General features: G+C 45.6%; 1 protein-coding gene across 1 annotated transcript in view; it reads left to right on the top strand.

Moving 5' to 3' along the window:
- The window catches only part of USH2A (usherin), a gene marked incomplete at its 5' end in the record, with an annotated part of 301,919 nt that overhangs the window by 1,847 nt on the left and 279,056 nt on the right, over positions 1 to 21,016 (top strand). Inside the window, 2 exons of the mRNA XM_081124187.1 lie at positions 2,162 to 2,327; positions 18,431 to 18,563. Of these exons, the coding sequence (XP_080980313.1) occupies positions 2,162 to 2,327; positions 18,431 to 18,563 (299 nt within the window). The remainder of the gene's footprint in view (positions 1 to 2,161; positions 2,328 to 18,430; positions 18,564 to 21,016) is intronic.

Below are 21,016 nucleotides of genomic sequence, written 5' to 3'. Positions count from 1 at the left end.
GGTTTGAGAGTTCCCTCCATCAAGGTCATTTCCATTCTCAAAAACTATGAAATACCCATGGGAATTGGGGGAATTTCGGGGTGTTTGCACTAGATAAGTAAAACAAACAGAACGCGGATTACCCAGTTATTGTTTATCCAGGAGCAGAACAAATCCAGTTCCTAAATATTTTGCTACCTGCCTCCCTCGCACATTCATTATCTACCGAAGCGGGTATGTTTACAAGCAAACAGAATAGCCCGGAAGGTAATCAATAACATATTAAGAAATGCATTTTCAGTAAGCGTGGGGAAGTAGGCCTGCCTTTGGTAAATACGTTCTTGAGTAACGGTCAGATGCTAACCTGTAGATTGAAACTCGAGAAAGAAAAAAAATCGGGTAAAGGCAAAGTTTTTCTTAGATTGTTTAAGACCTGGAGCCAGGGAATTTAAAGAGAAAGTCTTTTATTCCAGCGACTTAGATATAACCCCCTACTGCAGAGGGGTTTCAACAAATCGTCGTCGAATTTCTGTAATATTGCGTTTCTACTTTACAGAAAAACCTTTATGTCAGCATAACCGATTTGCCCAAAATATATACTCACGCTCTTAGCTTTATCACCAAATATATGTACGGAATATCATAAAATAGTGGCTACTAAGTGTTCTCCAGTCCTACTCTTACCTCTAAACTTGGGGGCGGGGGGAGGAATAAATGCAAGTGAGAAGGAATGGTTTGTGAAAAATGTGCTATTTGGGGAAAGCTTTAAAACATCTTTAGCAATAGCTCTTGGTCGGCCCAATCCTACGTTCGCCTGCTCGAGGCTTCCTACCCCGTTTGGTTAGTAACTCATCCGTTTTTAAGGGTCTGCTGTGCACCAGACTATATATTCTCAGAAAGCGCATAGTCTAAGGGGAAGACAAATTAGCGTTATTAGCGAGGTATCACCAGGAGCGAAGCGAGCGTAACAAGACCCCTTCAGGATCAGGCATGGCCCCGGGATTTCTGGGCTGAGCAGAAGCAGCCACGTGAAGACCAGGACCCAGACCCTTCCAGGGCCCGATGGGTTCTTCCCGGGATGCGCCGCCCCTCGGAGTGCTGACCTGTGAGACCCAGGCTGGTGGCCGTCTTCATAGCTGGTCATTTGAGGGGACGTGGATGGCTACCGTCAGTGATATTTCTCTTTAAACAGTGGATCTTCGGGAATCATCCATTCGGAAGGCTACCCGCAAGCCTTCCTACTCTGTCCGCTGATGAAAAGTTGAGTCTCTAGGTAGAAATGTGACGGAGAGAAATGGGCCTTCAGTGGACACTGCGTGGCCAGAATACACAGCGATGTAATTACTAGAAAATAAAATTTATGAGCATAAACGAATGTAGAAAACAACAACGATGAAAAATAAAAGTGCCCTAAGCCTATTTAAAGGGGTGGGGAAAGAGTATCACTGTGATTAGGGTAGAAGTGATTTTAAAAAATATAATAATTTGGTAACTGGCCTGACTCGAGAGTAGACATTTTCTGAAAATTCTACTTATCCAAATATTATTTCACCATGTCCTTCAAAGATTGGCCGGTCCTTTGTCCAAGATCAGGAACGTGATCCCAGTGCCTCAGCTGGGCTGTGAGATAGGGGTCGGCCAGCCGGCCACCTTGAGGACACCGGCCTGGGCTTCTGGCCACTGAGGCGCAAGTAGGGAAAACCTCTTGCGATCTGCTCCCCATTTCACCGTGGGGATTAAATAGAGCCCTTAGGGAGCCCTTTATGGACAGTAATTCTCTTTACACTAAAAAAGAAAGAAAGATTTGCGCTGGTGACTCAGTACCCGGGATCTGATCCTGCCTCTTCCTATAAAAGAAATAGCAGAGGAACTAATGAGCCCAGCAGCTAAATGTTAGTTTTTGCAGAAGGTTTCAACCACTTCAGTTTGCACCATGAATGTCTAATAAAAGGTTTCCAGGTTCTTGGGAATATAGCATAAATAAGAACTCTGTTTTATTACAATAAAAAGACCTCTTAGTTGGCATAAAGCTTGCTGTGAGCATAATGACATTCAGGCATTTATTCATAGTGCGCCTTTCCGAGTGGAGTTTGGGGTCAGCTACACCTCCATAAATGTGCGAAGCCACAGCGTGACTTTCGGTGGGATGCTGACCTTTTGTCTTTTCTGGTTGCTTCCTAAGGTGTGTTATAGAAAAGACGGCGGACGGGCAGACTGTGTTCAAACTCACCCTATCGGAGAAAGAGACCCTGTTTTATTACCGCACAGTAAATGGTTTGCAGCCTCCAATAAAAGTAAGGACGCTGGGGAGAACTCCTGTGAGGAGATGGATTCATCTCAGTGTGCAGGTGAGTAAAATAAAGCATATTTAACATTTGGTTAAACATAGGAATGTGTCTTCCTTTCTTTTCTTTAAAGGGCATCTTCCCACAAGACCTGAAGCAGGGTCTTTATAGATTTCCAGCGTGTATAAATGACGACTCAGGAAAATCAGTGTTTAAATGACCAAATGATGCGTCTCTCGATACAGCAGCGCCAGTCCCCCTCAAAATTGCTGTGAAAATTCCCACAGACACTTAGGACAACGCTCTCTGGAGTAATAACATCCTCGTGAAATTTCTGCTGCGTTCGGTCGGTATGTTTTATTTTGTTCAGAAACGCGCGAGGGCCCTGGAGGTGAATGTTCCTAGTCACGGCGTTGTCGAGGCCCCGGCCTGATTTTTACAGCTGCCTCTTGCAGGTAGCATCTGATGATGGGAATAAAATTTGGCTGTCGCATTAAAATGCTGACCTTAGAACTAATGAACTTTACACATCAGACGCTCCGAAGCTGTTACATTCTTGCTCTAGCTGTCAACCACAGTTTGCATTAACCTTCCAAGCTGCTAAAGGCTGAGATAACTGGGAGATGTCTGCTGTCTGCCGGTTCCCGGGGAAGAGACACATTGTATCCTTCGTGTCTGCAGGGCACTGGGGTGGCCAAGTGAGGCTAAAATTCACCATGGCCTTTCAAAGCAGAGGGCCTGTGTGCGGTTCATCGTGTGTGCTTTCAAAGGGGCGACCCGACAGTGCTCCTTGGGAGCCCCCTTCGCACCAGAGGACATTATTTTTCATTCATTTTCTGAAAATAATCTTCGATTTCTCACATTTTCATCCCACCCAGGAGCAGGTGGGACCTCCTTAGAGGCTCTTGGGAATTGGGGGTTGGGTTTTAGAGCCGATTTCAGCGTAAGCATCGTTCTTGATGATTTACAGACGTGTTGTACATATCTTTGCTGTGCCCGATTGTAACTGAAACTGTGCCATGTGTTTGCATACGGTTGCGTGAAAAGCCTGAGGAAAGGATATTTAAAATAGAAATGCAGAGAGGGGCCGACGGTTGGTTTTTATGGGAAGGTATTGGCGAAGGGACATTCTGTCAGCATGTTATGCCTTCTCCACGCAGCTTCTAGGGAGGATATGAGGTGAGCCGATGCACTTTTCGGGGAGCAAGATTGTGCCACCAGCATCGAAAGGACCTGCGGAGGGTGGTCGTGTCTGATATCAGGCTGTGACGACAGAGCAGACGGGTTCGATTTGTCAGAGCTTGTCTCTCATGTGTTGAGTGGTTAGTAGAGAGGGGCCCAGTTTGTCCTATATCTTGAAACTGCCCATTCTATCCACTGACCAGCAACAGGATTGGGTTATAATGTTAAAAATGTGCAAATAGAAACCGCCAAAGACAGGACACCTGCAGATGTCAGATTGAGATGTTTTCATATTTTGGTATCAACAGTGATTTTTAAAAGTTCTTTTGCCTTGCCTCTATGTTGCCCTATCTGCGAACCTGTGCCATGTTTTCGCAGTGGCTTTACAGAGAAAGTTGAAAGTCCGATGTGGGGAGGTGACCAGGGCCGAGACTCTCCTGGGAGCGCAATGCTCTTAGAGTGCCTGCTGAAATCAGCATCGTCTTTTCAGTACACATCAAATAAGCGTCCTTCCCTCATTTAGGCAAGATCTCTTTATAAATCTTTAAACCTTACCCTTCTTTCCAAGCAAGGTTGACGTGCTCCTGATTTAACGAGACTGCTTTATTTCATAACTGTTTGACTATCCAGAGGAAACTTGTCCTCGCCAATTCATGCACTTCTATTTATTTTTACATAGGTTTTCCCCCCCGCCCCGTTCTACATTTTATGTTAACACTATAGAACTGAACAGTCATACACATTAGAAAAACCATGCAGATCGGTCATTTATTTATCTGGTGTTTATTGATAGATTTGGGGGTGGCCAGCATTAGGAAAATTTGGACTCATTCACATAAAAATGAGAGAGCGTTTATTTACCTTAAATGGGAGATCTGCATGGGGTTTCGTTAGTGGACGCCGGTCTGAATACGTTTAAGATATTATGAAATCTATAGTAACCCATTTGATAGATGTTGAATAAGGAATGTGCTCGCATAAGAAGCAGTGGGGACGAGAGATTAGGAGAGTGGGCATCTGAGTCAGGTCCTGACACTGTGTGGTCTTCGCAAATTCACTTGGCTCAGGGTCTGTACTTACATAATAAGAGGATTGGACTGGAAGAGCAAAGTGAGGCTCCCTCGGATTCTGCATAAAAAAGCAAGTGGACTGTAGAGCGAGGCACAGTTTACCGAAGTGTGGAGAGCCGCGGTGCAGGGTTGACTGATGGTAAGTGACAGAGCTGACTCCTAGGCTGACATCAGGCTGGTGCAGTTTTCTGCTTCCCCATGCCGTCTGGTATCTACATAGAAACATTTTTTTTTGGGGGGGGGGCATAGATTTTTATGGCCAAGCTATGGACAAAGGCAGCTCGTAACTGCTTCACTATATCACTGCAAACAACATACTGTCATATAAAATGTAACTCACCATTGCATTATTATGATGTAGCCTGTGAAAGTTCTGTTTGATAGGACAGAACACATAATTGATACTCTAGTTTAGTCAGATTTCGAATCGCAAGTTTGTAATTAATGCGTATGCATATTTTCACTTATCTTCCAGTACGGTCACAAGTCAGTTAATTTATACGGGGTGCGTGCATGTGTGTGCATGTGTGTGTGTGTGAAAAATAAAACATACCTCATCTGACCTTCTACCTCACCTCAGACCACTCGGTATCAGCTTCTTATCAGTAAAACCGGAATTCTGATTTCCCAAATTTGGAAAAAATAAATGATTTTTAAAAATAATGAGATCCCTGGGCAAAAAAAAAAAGGGGGGGGGCAGGAAGAGCCAGACATACTGAGCACTGGAGGTCTAATTTTCCAAACAAAAAGTGCCGATGTTGGAGTCATGGACCTAACAGCCCTTATTCGAGAACTGGCATTGTGAAGCGTCAACCTGTTGGAATCTGATTAGTTTTTAAATTAATATTCATTCAGGGACTTGAATCTGACACGATTGCCAATTTAAATTTCGCTTTGGGGTTTAGTATATTGGCTCTTTCAAATCGTATCAAGCTGAATTTCGTTACGTCGTATTTTTTTGTCCTAAAACTGGAAGGAAAAAAAATCAATTCAGTCTTTTTATTATCAAACAGGGAACGCTGATAACATTAGCCGATTTTTTAAGCCTAGTTCTTACACCGAATCAGCCCACGCGGTAGTTATTGAAGAGATCTCTTTTGATTTTCTTTTTTAAAGATGGTTTGAAATACAGAAGAGATTGTACTCGAGCAGTCTGTTACGAGTTGGTTGGAAAAAAGCAGCGCTGAAGTATATTACATTTAACTAAGTCTCATTTAAAAGTACAGCCTCGGAGTTTCCCAAGAAAACACTGTTTTCCCTTACGCAGTTCCACATATTTTATAAGGACAAGTCCTGTTAAAGTGCGGTGACCCCGTAGTAATTACCCTGACATGTAGCAAGACAATTACTAAAATCGGAAGCTGATCAGTCCTCCGAATGTGGAAGCAAAAAAAGGTTTAGCGGCCGGGCTGTTCCCTTCTCCTAGGCTCTTTTGAAGGGTCCTGGGTCCAGCCTCAAGTTCAAGAACCGCAGGTGATTGTAGCTACAGTGACCCAGAGAAGAGCAGCTCCTGTCGGATACAGGGAAGGAAAGAAGGCACCGGGCAAGTCAAGGTCGATAGACGTGGAATCCACAGGAGTTTCATAATCTTAGTTCGTTCATGAAACATGCTCTTCTGATTTATGTATTCAGTCTGAAAAGAGGGAAACTATGGATAGTTCTGAACAACAAGAAAACGCAATTTAACCGACATTCGTTAGAATAGACGAGCCAAGTTTCTCAATTAACGTCTGGACAGGTCCGCTTCGTAAAGGCCTTTCCACGGCTCTGTGGATCGGGGGGGGGGGGGGGGTCATAGACTGTCTGTGCCGCCTTCAGTGAGCTTTACATCTTGGGGTTCTCCTGGGAACATCGTGTCAACCCCCCCGCTCCACGAAAACTCAATCCGTATCATCGCTTGAATGATTTCCGTTGCTTTTAACCAGAACTGTGTGTATGAGCCCGGATGTGTTCAGCATCGTTTATTTGTGCAAAGCCTTGTGTCTGTAGATCACACAAGGTGGTTGAATAGTTTTAAGTATTTAGAACTAAGTAATAATCAATAGAACTTAGTAAAGCTTTTCAGGATAATCAGCTAAAAACGATGATGGGCCCTGGCCGGCGTGGCTCAGCGGTAAGTGTCGGCCTGTGCACCGAATTGCTGGTTCAATTCCCAGCCAAGGGCTCATCCCTGGGATGCGGGTCCCATCCCCGGCCCATCAGGGTGCATGCGGGAGGCAACCAGTTGATGCGTCTCTCTCACATCAATGTTTCTCTCTCTCTCTCCCCCTTTCCACTCTCTCAAAAAAAAAAAAAAAAAAAACAATGGAAAAAATATCCTCACATGAGAATTAACCAAAAAAAAAAAAAAAAAGAAAGACACCTATGTGTGACTGCAGATTCTCTTAATGTTTCCCAGGAACTGTTTTGTGCAAAGTTCGAGGTAGTTTGCAATGGTTTCTGAACCAGATAGCACACTGGATACGGGTGTCTGCAGGATAACCCCCGAGGCCCGCCAGGCCTGCCCTTTACTGTCTCTGGTTGGCAGAGAGCCTCACCTTTCATGGGGGCGATCGGAAGATTAATTCTCAATTAGAAATACAGGCCTGATGCACGGGCAACATTTAACTTGGCATCAACGTGTCAATATTGTAGCTCATTTACGGGGCCATCAGCACTTCAGGGGAAAGAGAAATTGCTAATGCTTCACGGGAAAGACGAGGGGCGATGGTGCAATTTGTACTCTTTTTACACGTCGGTTCCATTAGTTGGGGCAGGTACGTCTTTCTGAAGCCACTTGATCGTTGAAAAGATGACTTGGGAACCCTCAATGTGACAGTCACCATCGCCTGGGTTTACAGGTGTCTCGTGAATGGGGGGAAATAGAGTCATTGTCTCTATTTGCAGAGCTCGTGTTACTGTATGTCGTCTGACGTTCATTTGTACCATGTGTAACTGGCTCATGTAGCGATTAAAATAATAAGCAATGCTTGATCATGTTTAAAATAAATACCAAGGATAAATTCTTCTATTAATTAGTGAGAGCTTATCCAAATTAGCATCTGTAATTAGGAGCTGTTGTTAATTTTTGTTGCAACGTATTAGAGAGACTGCGCTAAATCGTTATAAACCAGTGTAACTGAGCTTTCGTGACAGGTGACTTAATTTTTAAACATATAGTGGAAGCTCCCATATGTGTATTAGTGACACTAATAAATACATGTTTTAGGTGCTGTTTCAAACAGCGTCGTAGAAACTACGTGTGGGATTTCAGAGTTAGGGTGAGTAAAAGTGTGTTAGGTCTGCTTGTTAAGCCACATGACAAAAACCAGAACGTGTCCTTGGCGGGCAGGCTTTGATCCGAGGTTTCCTTGCCCTCTGACTTGGTTCTGTACCGCTTTCTGGGTCCTTAAGTCACAGGACGTTTCTTTCTATTAAAAAGATTCTCCCAGCGTGTAGCTTGTCCTCTTAGTTTCCAACGCCTCCGTTTCCGGATCAGATGTTTTCACTCCTCCCAGTCTTTGGTCTCCCCCACACTCGGTTTGCTTTGGGTCATTTTCCAGAACCCTCGGGTAGTTCCTTTTTGTGTTTTGTTCAGAGTTTTTAGCTGTAATCTGCAGGGAGAGAGAGAGACTGACTCCATCAGGGTCAGAACCTGACCTGTGGGATGCTTTTTAGTTTTTAGTTTTCAAAGTTATATAAAAATTATTTTTGATCCATAAAAATTTCTGATTGTCTTTTTCCATATGAGAAAATTAAAAAAAAACAAAATAAAAAAAACCCACAACACCAGAACATCAAAAGCCGTAGGATGTTTGAATTTCGGGACTAAGTGAAAAGCCATGTGGAAAAACACCCAGTGACCTAAAACCCTGGAAACGCCAAACCTCACGTGTGGAATCTTACTGAGTGCGTCTAACTGCCAGCCCCCAGAACGCATGTTGTCTTATGTATACTTTGCTGAATTCTTGTTCAATTCTTTATGCGTTTTTTAATATATTCTTTTAGTATTTTTTGGAACTTTTGCGATTAAATTTTCAATTTAAATATTTGCTGGAAAATAATAACCCTTTTTTTGAAGTAATATAAGGTTGTCAAGGAAATTAATTTTTTACCCGACAGAGAAGGGTCCTTTCAGTTCAATGTTCAATGTTCTTTGGAGCTGTCAGCAGGTGGCGGATGGGCCAGGCGAGTCCACGGCGGGCTGGGTGGAAGATGCCGTGTTTCCCTCAGGAACGGCCAGTGTGTTTTCTGTGATTACATGCAATCCATTGAGAAGAACCTCGGTGGCCGTGTCCCCGGGAAGCAGCTCAAATCCTCTGGCCTAAAGCATTTTACCTTCGTGAGTAGAGACGACCACAGACACCTACTAGGCGCGCAACGCTTTTTAAGAGGCCTCGAGGCGACTGAAGATGGCGCGTCCGCAGCCCCTGTCCCCAAGAAGACGTGCGTAGGAGAACGGAAACCGGGTTGGATGTTGGGTAGAGATTTGGAGGAAATGACTTTTGAATAAAATGAGAGATTTTTTTAAAAAAATCACCAGTATTTTAGAACCAGTATTTTAGAATACTTAGGAAATAAATTAGAAAAAAGAAAAGATAAACCAAACTGAGCCCCTCCAGTAATTTTGCTGCAGTGTTAATGGAATTGTCTCCGGGCCCTTCTCTGCGTGTTTTATATGGTTCCAACCACAGCAGGTCCTCCGCGGGATATGATTTTGTCTGCCAACCCCTCTTCTTTTAAGTTAACATCTCATAGGCCAGCGTCGGCCTTGAGGGAAGTGCTGGAGATTCCACGAGAGAAGGTGATGAAGGCTGCCAAGGGAGGACCTGGCGCGAGAGCCCAGGAGCCTGCTATGTCCTGGATTGATTTTCTTTCTATAAAGTAGATAGTTATGCACTTGTCCTGATGTCCTGTGAACACCTGCCCTTAACTACTGTTTTCTGAGAGGGAGAGGGCGATACTTACGTAACGTTTAAGAAATTAAGGTTCCCACCTACCCATCTGTGTCAGCTGGTTGCCTGCGGAGTCCAGGGTTTTCCACGCGCTGTTTTAGGGCCACCCGATGCGGCAGGTAGGGCGAGACTGGGGATACCTAACAGAGGGGAGCAGGCTGGCATAAGCAGCCTGGATGTCAGAGCGTTTTTCTTGGTCGTTGATAGGCACCGACAGAAAAGGAACGGGTGGGGATTTTGTTCATATCAGTTAAGACCCGGGACAGAAGCACAGGGGCACCTGCGGAATCTGCCCCCGGGGGCCACGGCGCCCAAGGGGACAGGACTCCCAGCAAGTCATTTAACCTCTCTCAGCCCCGCTCTCTGGTCGGTCTGACGCAGTGCTTATGGGAACTCAACACGTGTCAAAAAATATCCACGAGGCATTGTCTCCGATTGACCCCCCGGATTTCTCCCTGCGGGCGTGGCCGTTATTTATTAAGATGTATCGGGGACAGGTCTCGAACGGTTGGCGAGATCAAAGGCGGCTCTGCCAAGTGGAGAAACGGGGTGAGGCGCAGTGCGGCAGAAACTCGCGCTAATCCAGGAGGACCTCACCTGCCCGTCAAATCTAGATTCACTTCGTCTTTAAAGATTAATAACGGCTTGTTCCCCGAGCCCGCGGGCGGACGTCAGGAGGACCCAGACGAGATCCCGGGGCGCCTATGACCAGCTGGCGACGACGGACCGGCCAATTTCGAAATCGTAAAGTTGGGCTCCATGTGTATTTTGATGATAGTTGCATCTATATTTAAAGCCGCCTGTCACGGGAAGCACTCCTGGTGTTGTCAGGCTGTCTATTGGGCTGGATGAGCCGCCACGTCTTGCAATTGAATGTCAGTAAGACCAAAGCAATTTGGGCTGATTCATAGCCCCGGCTTAAGCATATTCACTCGCACAGATTACGCTTGACAGATAGTTACCTTCAGCTGAACTCCGTGGCGAGGAGCTTGGGCGCGCTCTTGACAGTGAGCCCAGAGTTGATGCCTGATGTTTATTTCATGTCATCTCTACCTCGCCTAACACCGCGCGCGGGCCCCTGTTGAAATGTATTCACAGCCCGCGTCTCGTCCGTCCGCCGGGTACCCCCGGACAGAAGGCCGGAATGATTCGATCTCATAGTTTTCATAAAAAATAACTTGCACTTATCCAGCTTTAGCTTCATTAAAGCTGGTTAGCAGGATTCATTTGAAAGCGCTCCCTTGGGGAGCGATTGCAACATTGTAGCGTGAACTTGCCCAGGTTCTTACATCTCCAAAGGGTCAGTCTTCCGAATCTGGCTGTGCAGTTGCAAATACCGGGGAAACAGGTCCGTATCGATTCGCCGTGTCGCTATTCGTTCGGCTGCTGTTGGCTGGTTCTGAGGTCCATCAGTTTCCTTCAAAGCTTAGGTATAGAATTAGCCACTTGCAGAATATTTAGCCCTTTGAAATGAATATCACTTAAAAAACATATTCCAAAACGTTGTCATTGAACCGTAAAATACATATGACCCACTACACTGTAACATAAAATTTAAAAAAACACTGTTGCCATTTCTGCATATTTACGTTGGGAAATAATTAAGACTTGGGGTTGAATGTCCAAGTAGAGGCGCTGTTATGGTGTGAATTCAGTATTATCGTGGTGTTAAATTCCCAACTTCTCAGTGACGTTAAATTCATTAGGATTCTGGGTGGGAAGTTCAAAGGACACGTAGTGACCCTGCAGTCGGAGCCTCAGTCTCCCGCTCTATGCAGATACCGCCGGGAGCTCGGGGATCTTTATTTAACTCGGCGAGCGGGCGCCGGGTTTCATCTGCCCACCTCCTCGCTTGGGAAGGGGCTTCAAGGCTGACACGTTCCACTCCTGCGTCTCCAGCTTTTCTGGGCCCTGAGGTCTTAAGACATCGGACAATTCAAATTACGTAGTTTACATTTCACGCAGAAGAAACACCCGTGCTAACGCCGATAAAAATACATTCTTCATTATTTTTCTCCACCTTTACCGCTATAGTCTCTCTCTCTTTTTTAAAACTGACACTCCGTGGTGGTTTTTTTTCTAGTTTTTTTTTTTTTTTCTTTTACTGACAGCTGGTAAATGCACTGACAGTTGAGAAGCAAGATGTAAATGTAAGTCACTGTTATTTTGTCTACCCGATGCCCAAGCGTGAGGTGGAAGTGCTTGACTTTTTAAAAAAAATAAAACCTAAATGATTCCCAGTGGTCCTGATGGGAAGACACAGAGGAGAACTGTCCCCTGCAAATAAAAATGGGCCGGGGGCAAGGTTGTGGCGCGTTCAGGAATACCGTGCTTTTCTCATCGGGGACGCCACTCGTGTTCGCGTTGAAGAAAACAGGCCGATCGTGTCAAGGGGCGCCTTCGCTTTCTGTTTCATTAGCTATGAATCTTTTCAGCACGAAATGAATGGCGAGTTTGTAAGCGCTTCAAAGGGAGTGGGTTGGGAAGTCGCGATCTGGTGAGGGATTTTCTCCTGCCGACATACGAGACGCAGGGCTGAGACAGTTTTACAGTCATCAGGGAAGCCCTGTTCGGTCGGCGTGTCTCCTGAAGAAATGCCACCTGCTTGCTCGGGTGTGGCCGGCTCTCACCGACAGGTAGGAGCGCGCTGGGCCGGCCTGGACTGGCTCCTTCATTATCACCGAGAACCGATCCCGCACCCCCTTGAAGAGCGATTTGCCGCTTCCCTGCCTTGTAACTAACGGCTGAGTCACAGCACACGAGGCGCTGAACGGCATCTGTTTAGGACTTAGAAGGTATCAGCAAGACTTCATTTCATCTCCCCCCACCCTCGCCTCAATATTATCTTTTTTTTTTTTTTTAAATATATCTTTATTGATTTCAGAGACAGGAAAGGAGAGGGAGAGAGAGAGACAGAAACATGAATGATGAGAGAGTCATTGATCGAGCCCACAACCCGGGCATGTGCCCTGACCGGGAATCGAACCCCAGTCGCCTGGATCCTAGGTGGATGCTCAACCACTGAGCCACGCCCGGCCGGGCTCAATATTATCTTGACGTATGTGGGCATCGGTGCAGGGAGAAGCCTGGGATGTGTAGATTTTTATGTTAAACATGCGCGTCCAGGCTGATCAGTTTCCTCAAGAAATGTCCCCTCACTTTAGTTGTAACAGATGCTCAAGAAACGGGCCCCTAGTTTCTTACGTGTCTCACTGCGCTTTGTACATTTCTTACCCTTGCACAGCAGTCACACGGGGCTTTGGGACAGTTTGTCACAGAAGAGTCACATGGATTTGCCTTTAAATACAGTAGTTTCACTACCTAGTAATGGGAAGCGCATCCCAGATACCTGTGGGCGACCCGTGTGACTCCTTTCTGCCAAAGCAACCTCCCCAGATTAATTGCCCCAACTGCTATTTTTTTAAAATCTTGTTTGTATGAATATAGCTTAATAGACAGACTTGGGTGGACGAGAGTATTTATTTATAAACTAAATAATTACAGGAAGACTCACGCTCCTGAACGGGGTCACCCTGCCAAGGTGAAGAGTCACATTTCATCAGACACATTTCATCTCTTAGAAAGCGGTGCCTTTTTTAGCCGCTCAGGATTGTAACCCGGCGTAGATGGTGCGGGCGGTGTTATTTTTGGAGTATCAATTAGTCGATCAATCAGTTCGTATCTATTGAGCATCTGCCCCGGCATGTAGGGCACGCTCATCAAATTTGCAAATGACACGAATCCGGGAGGATGGTAAACACTCCGGGTGACAGACCTAGCGTTCAAAAAGGTTTTGACAGCCCCGAGCGACGGGCCGAATCGAGCACGCAGAGATGTATCGTGGATAAACGTGAATCCCTGCCCTCGGGTCCGCAGAGCCAGCCGCCGGGTGCGGGACGGGGCGGGTGTGCGTCGGCCGGGATGCGGGGGAGGAAGACGGTGTCTTAGAAAACAGGCAGCTCTCCCCAGCGTATCCGGTTTCGGCTGCGTGATGTCATTGCCAAAAATCTCGCTCGCAGTTTCGCATTAGGTCAAGGTGATAATCCTATTTTAATTTGGCCAGCGGGACCCCACGTGGCGATTTTTTTAGTATTTCTGGAGCCACGTTTTAAGAGGAGAGAGACCCAAAACCATGGCATTTTTAGGACAGGGCGGAGGCTGGACACGCACATCCCGAAGGGGACACGGGCCGAGTAGGAGACCTGCGTTTGCATCTGCGTGGGCTCTGCCCTGGAAAAGGCACAGTCAGGATGGTCGGGTGAGGTCCCATTGTGAGGGCTGGAATTATGTGTTGAAGTTTTAAGGTGTTCTCTTTTCAGTTCATTTATAACAGGGATGGAAGGGTTCCCCAAATCTGCAGAAGCAGAATTCTGGAGCAGTTAAACCCCTGAGGCCTCACTTGGGGGGTCACAGCGCCGCAGAGAGGCCGTCTGAGGAGTCCAGGCGACCTGAGCAAGGCACTCAGCGCAGAGCCAGGCCTGTGGCAGTGACCGTCGAGCTCCTCGGGGTTATCACTGCTCCTGTGGAGGGCAGGGCCGACGTGAGGCCTGAATCGTCCTGTGTAGTTACAGCAAAGAGGCTCAGCGGATGGTCTGATAAACTAGATGCTTGTTCCTTCTAAATGCTTCCTGACTGTATTGACTTAATTAAAGTTGGTGAAAACAGGCTCTGGGACCAGTCGACCTTCTGTGTGACCTTGAATAATATAACCTTTTTTTTTTTTGCATTCGATTCTCTGTGATTCAGCTTTATCTCCTTTAGAATGGAGATAATAGCAAACCTTCCTGGGGTGGTTATAAGGCTAAAAGACTAAATATACATAACAATGTTAGGACAACGTCTGACGTGGTAATTTCTCAATGCTCCTGAACACATAATGCTGGAGTAGTTGACAGAGCGTTACTGGAGGTCATAGGACTTGAGATATAGATTCTGAAAAATATTTAAAAATTTAGGTACAGGAAAGGCAGTAGGCAGGTTATCCCCATATGCGAATAGCTTGAGTAAAACATGGGGAGAAAATTAGACGCCGTGCGGTCACTAAACAGTGCGGGGACCTCACTCACCAATTGCACCGACGCTGGCTGCTGGCGACCGGCGGGAAATTAAGTTGGGGGGATGCGTGAGGAAAACCTGAGAAGGCCTGGGCTTACATTCATGTGATATCTTAACATAGGCTTATGGAGTTTTCAGAAGAAACAGCCTCTTTGACGCTTAAAAATTATAGACGGAAGAGTAGTCTCCATTACAAAAACCCTTCTCTAACCCAGAAACAGAAATTCTACTTCAGGGCGCCTGGGCTTCGGGACGGCCGAGACCTTTCTCCTCCATAAAGCTGTCCCTTTGGGGCCACGTCACAGCGTTTCCCTTCTTTGTTCGAACCCCTTCGTGTTCAAAAGGATGTCCCTTGTGCTCCTATCCTCTGTCGTCTGCTCAGGGTGCGTCTGAGTTCAGGACCCGTTGTCCTTCCAAATGCTTGAAACGGCTTTGCTTTCAGTGGAATGGGTTCGCGTGGGGGCCTGGAAGTTGATTCTGGGCAGGCAAGTCCCACAGAGAAGGCCCTGAAATATGTTCTACACCCCACGCCGATGGGTCAGGGCCTAGCTTCTCAGGGCGGTTCCTTGAAGACGACATTTCATTCCTTAACCGCGCTAAGAGTACTTAAATCAGAGACAACCATCAGGATATTAAAAGTGTCTTGTTGCCCGGCTGGCGTGGCTCAGCGGTGGAGCATCGACCTAGGATCCAGGCGATCGGGGTTCGATTCCCGGCCAGGGCACAGGCCCAGGTTGTGGGCTCGATCCCCAGTCGGGGGCCTGCAGGAGGCAGCCGATCCATGACTCTCTCATCATTGATGTTTCTCTCTCTCTCTCTCCCTCTCCTTTCCTCTCTGAAATCAATAAAGATATATTAAAAAAAAAAAAAATCTAACGCACTCCTGTCCTCAAGTGAACAAGTATATTCTATCAGAGGGACACAAATCTGTCCCCCTAAAAAAGTTAAAATAATGTATGGACGCTTGAGAACGAAGGCGTGAGGATGACCGGCTCCCCTGTATCTTTTCTCCCCGAAGTGATTTCGGTTCTCGTATGAGAGATTCCAGGCTTTTCGGCGGCTGCTGCTGATTTTGCCAGTTACCTCCTTCTGGCCGCACCAGGCAACACAGACCAACTCCTTTCATTCTCAGCGGGCTGGGCAATGAGAGAGGCGGGAAGTTCACTTAGCAGAAGCCTGTCTTTCACAAATCAGAGACTCTATGGTATATATTTCCATTCCCCCTAAATAACCGGCGAGGGGGTCGTCAGCATGAGCTATTGCAAAAAGCCGCCTCCGGCTCCCCAGCCCCCCGGGCGATGGGGCCCCGGACCTGAATTGCCAAGTAGCTTCGAGGATCGTGGAATATAAAACACGGCGCGCCCCGAGATTCCATCTTATTTATGGAAAGGCGGGCGGCAGGGGAAGGGACAGCAGGCCAGGGTGTCTTGGGATCATCCTTAATCTTTTTTTTTTTTTAAGCACCCAACGCAGCGAAGACACCCTTCTGGAATTCACGGCGAGGGACACCGCGTCCTGCCGCCAAGCACATAGGGGATGAGTTGAGAAAGAAAAAAAAAGATAAAAAAGAAGAGAGAGAGAGAGAGAGAAGGTCCTGAACTCTTGACTGCGGATATACTACAGGCGACACAGGAAATCAAAATCACGCCTTCCATCGGACTCCAAATAAAGGCGCACTTAAACTTGTAAAAGACAACATTTTTATTTGAATGATATGACACAGCTGTCACAGGAGTGTTACCTACTATAAAGAAAGCCCAAGAATTATTACCTTTATTAGACCGGTGACACTGAGCTTTCGCCATACATTTCTAACTTCTGTCCCTCTACACAGACAATTTTCTTTCCTTAAATAAACTGTCATGCTGGTGTTAATATATAGCCGGCTCTCTCATGCCCTGAGAATACCGCTGATATAAAACATGTATATGTTAGATTGGTAATAGTATCTTTAGTGTAGCTGACTAGAACAAATGTGTTTCCCTCATGGCTGTGCTAATGTGATAAAGGAAAATTGGCTGTTCATCAGCTTTTGGCTGGGTAAAGACAGTGGAGATGGGAACACATTCTTTTTTATGCATTAATACCATCGAGAACTTTCCGCCGGTTATATTTCATGCGCCTGCATGTTGCTCAAAGATGTTGTAAAACATGAGATAATGCTACCAGTAACAAAGTAGAAAAGGCTGTATCTTTTATAATGATAACAGTCAAACACCGAATGACAGTAACAGGCTGTAAAAAATGGGATGCAAAAAAATAAAAAATAAAAACCACACGCACACACACACACACAGCCCTCCTACCCGGCGGGAGGGGCCCACGCGGACCCACGAGGAGCTGGCCTGTGAGTTTAGGGCCTTGCGTTGAAGCTTTGTTTTATAATTAAGTAAAAGGTCCCGCCGGGAGAGGGCATTTAAGAAAGAGCACTGTTTTCGGGGAGACGGGTTGATGGAATGGGAAAAAAGCCACAGTAGGAAACTTGTGGAGGAATTACTTTTACCAATTAATTATGTTGTTCACAGACAAGGTTTTCTTGGTTTGGTCGGTTTGGTTTTGGGGAGAAGGGGAGGATCAGAGGGCCCTGGAGGCAGTCACCCGCGTGATTTAAAGATGTTGAAGAATCGCTGGTTTTCATCAATTGCTGTGAGGCTGTTTTAATAGAATAGTGTTTTGAATGCTATGATTTTATTTTATTTTTTTATTAAAATGTCAGCATCTCACTGCAGGACATTACATTTCTCCCTCTCTCTCTCTTTCCAGACCCATGCACCTCAGCAGCCTTTTTCTCGCCATTTCGGCCCCCTGACTAATTAGAGTAGCAATGATTCCTTTTACATTTTTAAAATGTAAAATGTAAAATGCAGAGACTAAAGTCGAGGTCAAAACGGCGGATGAGCCTGTTTAGAAGGCAGCGGTCAGTGAAGAGTTTGTAGAGGCTCCGCCTGTGAAGGCGTTTGCATGAAACTTTGAGATGCTGCACAAGCAAAAAAATCCGTAAGGCTGGATGGTGTGAACCCAGGGCCAGGGATCCTCAAGCTCTTTGGCCGGTGTGAACCCAGGGATCCTCCGACTGGAGCCCAGGGAGCCCAGTCGCCTGTTTTTCTGCAGGTTTTCCTGGAAGACACTGCGTTCGGTCATTTACGTGTGGTCTGGGGCTGGCTTCCTGCCGCAGCCTCAGAGCCCAGCCGTTGGGACCTGGATTGTTTGATCCGCAGAATCATTTGCTTGCAAATGAAAAAAAAAAAAAAAAATTACTCTCTGGCTGTTTACACAGGAAGTTTGCTGCTGCCTGGTGCGGAGAGTTACGAGGTTGCCTGAATAATTAGCCCTTAAAAAAGATTAGCAAATTTATTTTTCTTCTATATTGGGAGGGCACAGCTGAGAATTACTACCACCTAAGAAAGTAAATGTTTACAGGAAATACTTTGTATTAGCAGCTTAAATTGAATTATATCTACGTCATATGTGTGTGTGTGTGTATATATATATGTGTGTGTATATATATATATATATATATATATATATATATATATATAAATCAATATCTGGTTGTGAATATTTCTCCCTTTTGTATTCATTTCTGCTTATTTCCAAATATGCGTTTCTTTAGTGCCTAAAGAAACAACATATCCTCAAAAAACTTACAAAAGCGTGGCCGTCAGAGCAGTTAAATGGATGGGACAAACAATCGTGTGTACCTGTGACTTTGCTGGGTAGATGTCACCACAGCCCCAAACGACAACATGTAGGTTTATTTCTAGCGATATAAACGTCATTGGGGCCATTACCATAAACTCTCTTGTCTCTCCAACTGAAGAAAGGGGAGAAATAGAAGATTAACTTGGGAAAGACGGCGGAAATGTCCTTATCCCAAGATGAAAGGTCCCAAAGTTGAACTAACAGCGGTGATCACCCCGTACAGGTGCATCTGACGAAGATCAGCTTCTTCATCGACGGCCTGGAAGAGGACGGGACAGCTTTTGAGGCTCGAACCCTAAGCGGCCCAATTACCGATTTTGCCTCTGGTGCTACACGGATAGGACACAGTTTAAACGGTGAGATTCTGCCTTCAGAAAAGTATTTAACTTACTCGATTGACACTGTTACCGCGTGTGTCAAATGCAATATTTTTAAATACCTGGGTGTGTCTGTTTCCTCGGGCGACTGTAAGTGATGAGCATTGAGTGCCGAGTCCAATAGAAGTTCGATGCATTTTTTTCACCTTTGCCGTTTCTCTCGTTGAAAAGTATTGTTGGGGGCCCCCTTAGGATGATTGGGCCATTGCGGAGTTTGAGCAGCTTTCCACGTATGTCTTAATCATTTGCATTTCGTTGGTCGTGTGTCTGTGTTCCTACTCTGGAATTTCTTATTTATTTGTAAAAAGCTCTTTAATGTGTAGCTATTATGCTACACGTTTGTTTTTCTCTTCCGGTTTTTAGAAAGCCTGACAACTCTGCATGGCAGAAATTTAAAAATATTTAAAATTTTAAAGGCAGGCAGAAACACACGGGCAACGTAATGCATAAATATTAACGATGCGGCTTGATGAAGTTTTCATCTATGTTAGTAATTAGTATATTGAAGAATTTTATAAAGTACGCCGCATGCATAATTTCTTAATGACGCATTAAATCTTGGGAGCCTTGTTTCAATATTTAATCCCCATTAGTACTTCCGAAAGTGTTTGATGGCACCGAGTGTTGCTCAAAGTGTTCACTGGTGCCATAAATTTGTCCGCGATGCGTGATGGGGTTGCAACGACGCGGTTCTACTTCAGGGTACTAACGATTGAAGTCATGCTTCAAAAGTGTGGTGTGGACCGAGTGTGAGACGCCTTTTCAAACTGTGTAAGAATAAATTTAACTTCTGATTAGAAAACATATCATTGGAAAAGTGTTTATTTCAATGTTACCAAGTACTTATCACAATTTCCTCTTTACGTTCTGGGCATCGCAGAGCTATAGGGGGGAAAGGATCTTGAAAAATAATGTTTTATCTTTATTCTATCAATTCATAGGTACAGTTGTACGTGCTGTATCTTTTCTCTAATTAGAGATGGCATATAGCCTGGCTCATTACTCGTGCCTAATGAGCCAGGCCCCACGCCACCTCTCTAATCAGAGAGGAGATAGGTACAGAATGTTCCTCTGGACTTATTATAAATCATATTTTTCCTCTCGCTGGCTCCTTTTTTTAATAAAAAATTTAAGCCGCTGTCCTCCGGACTTTCGTCCGTGCCCAAGATGGTTTCATCCAGGAGGTGACTGTGCAGGAGGTGCCTGGGAGCTGAGTTAGAGGTGCTGCCGTGAGAGCCAGGCCAGCTGCCCGGGCCTTGGAGCGGACCCGGCTCAAACGGGCAACGTCCCCTGAAGGCCTGTAGGAGACCACGGGGTGGCCTCACGCGTTTCCCTGTGTCTGCACCCGCGAAGCAGCAACTTCTCACATGAGCGTTGGCTGCTGCAGACTTTTTCTTTGAGTCTCATCTCTAACTAGCATAACTTTCTGGAAAACTATGTGGCCGATGACAATTTCAATTGCTGCAGGCTTCATCTTTCCATGGAGCCTTGTATACATACTAATGAATATGTAGACTTATACTGTATCTCTACATATATTGTATATATACACATGTGTACAAAATACATATATCATACATCATGTATGCATATATGCATAAGATAAAGATAGTACATACATAATCATGTATATGGGATCCACACATATAATACATACTAACGGGAAAATCTCACTTGGTCAGGCTGGTTTTGAAATATACAAATAGAAACACCTTAGGCCATGTCAACCAACACGTGTCAGTGCATTTGGAGAGCAATTTCTTCCAGCTGTAGCTTTATTTCGATGTCTCCAGTTGGGCATAAAACCTAGAGAAGCTGTGAGCTCTGGCCAGGTAACTCAGTCGGTTTAAGTGTTGCGACGTGCCCGCCAGGGTTGCAGGTTGGAGCCTCGGTCAGGACACACGCAAGAATCAACCAGTGACGGCGCGGATGGGTGGGACGGCAGGTCAGTGTTTCTGGAGCTGGAACACCCCTTTTAATTTCTCCCAGTGCCCCATCAGTTAACATTTCTAACCTCAGCTGAGATTATGCTAATTTTTTTCTGTGAGTTTTTTGCACTTAGGTAAAATTGATAAGTAAACGGAGTGAAAGGAGGGTGTAGGAATAAGGCGTATGCAGGTATAGAGGGATTTCATTAAAGATGAAGTTGGAGTTTCAGATCAACAACGCAGAAGAGAGATCTCGCAGTGCTGTTGGGACAGCTGGCCAGCGTCTTCTTGTCACTTCCCCCTGGTCAACCCCCTCACCCCCCTTCTGCAGCAGCCCTACATCTGGCTTCCCACCTTCCTTTTTCCTTCATAATTAAATATTTTTTGAACCGTACAAAATAAATACTTAAGTGTATGTACACATGAGCGCACACGCACTCACACACACAGACACGCTCTGCATGTGGCCCTAAGCCTCCCCCTTCTTTGCACACCTGTCTCCTC

This window comes from Miniopterus schreibersii (genome assembly GCF_964146895.1).
Source record: "Miniopterus schreibersii genome assembly, chromosome: 21".
NCBI classification, from domain to species: domain Eukaryota; kingdom Metazoa; phylum Chordata; class Mammalia; order Chiroptera; family Miniopteridae; genus Miniopterus; species Miniopterus schreibersii.
This window is presented reverse-complemented; position numbering and strand designations above follow the sequence as displayed.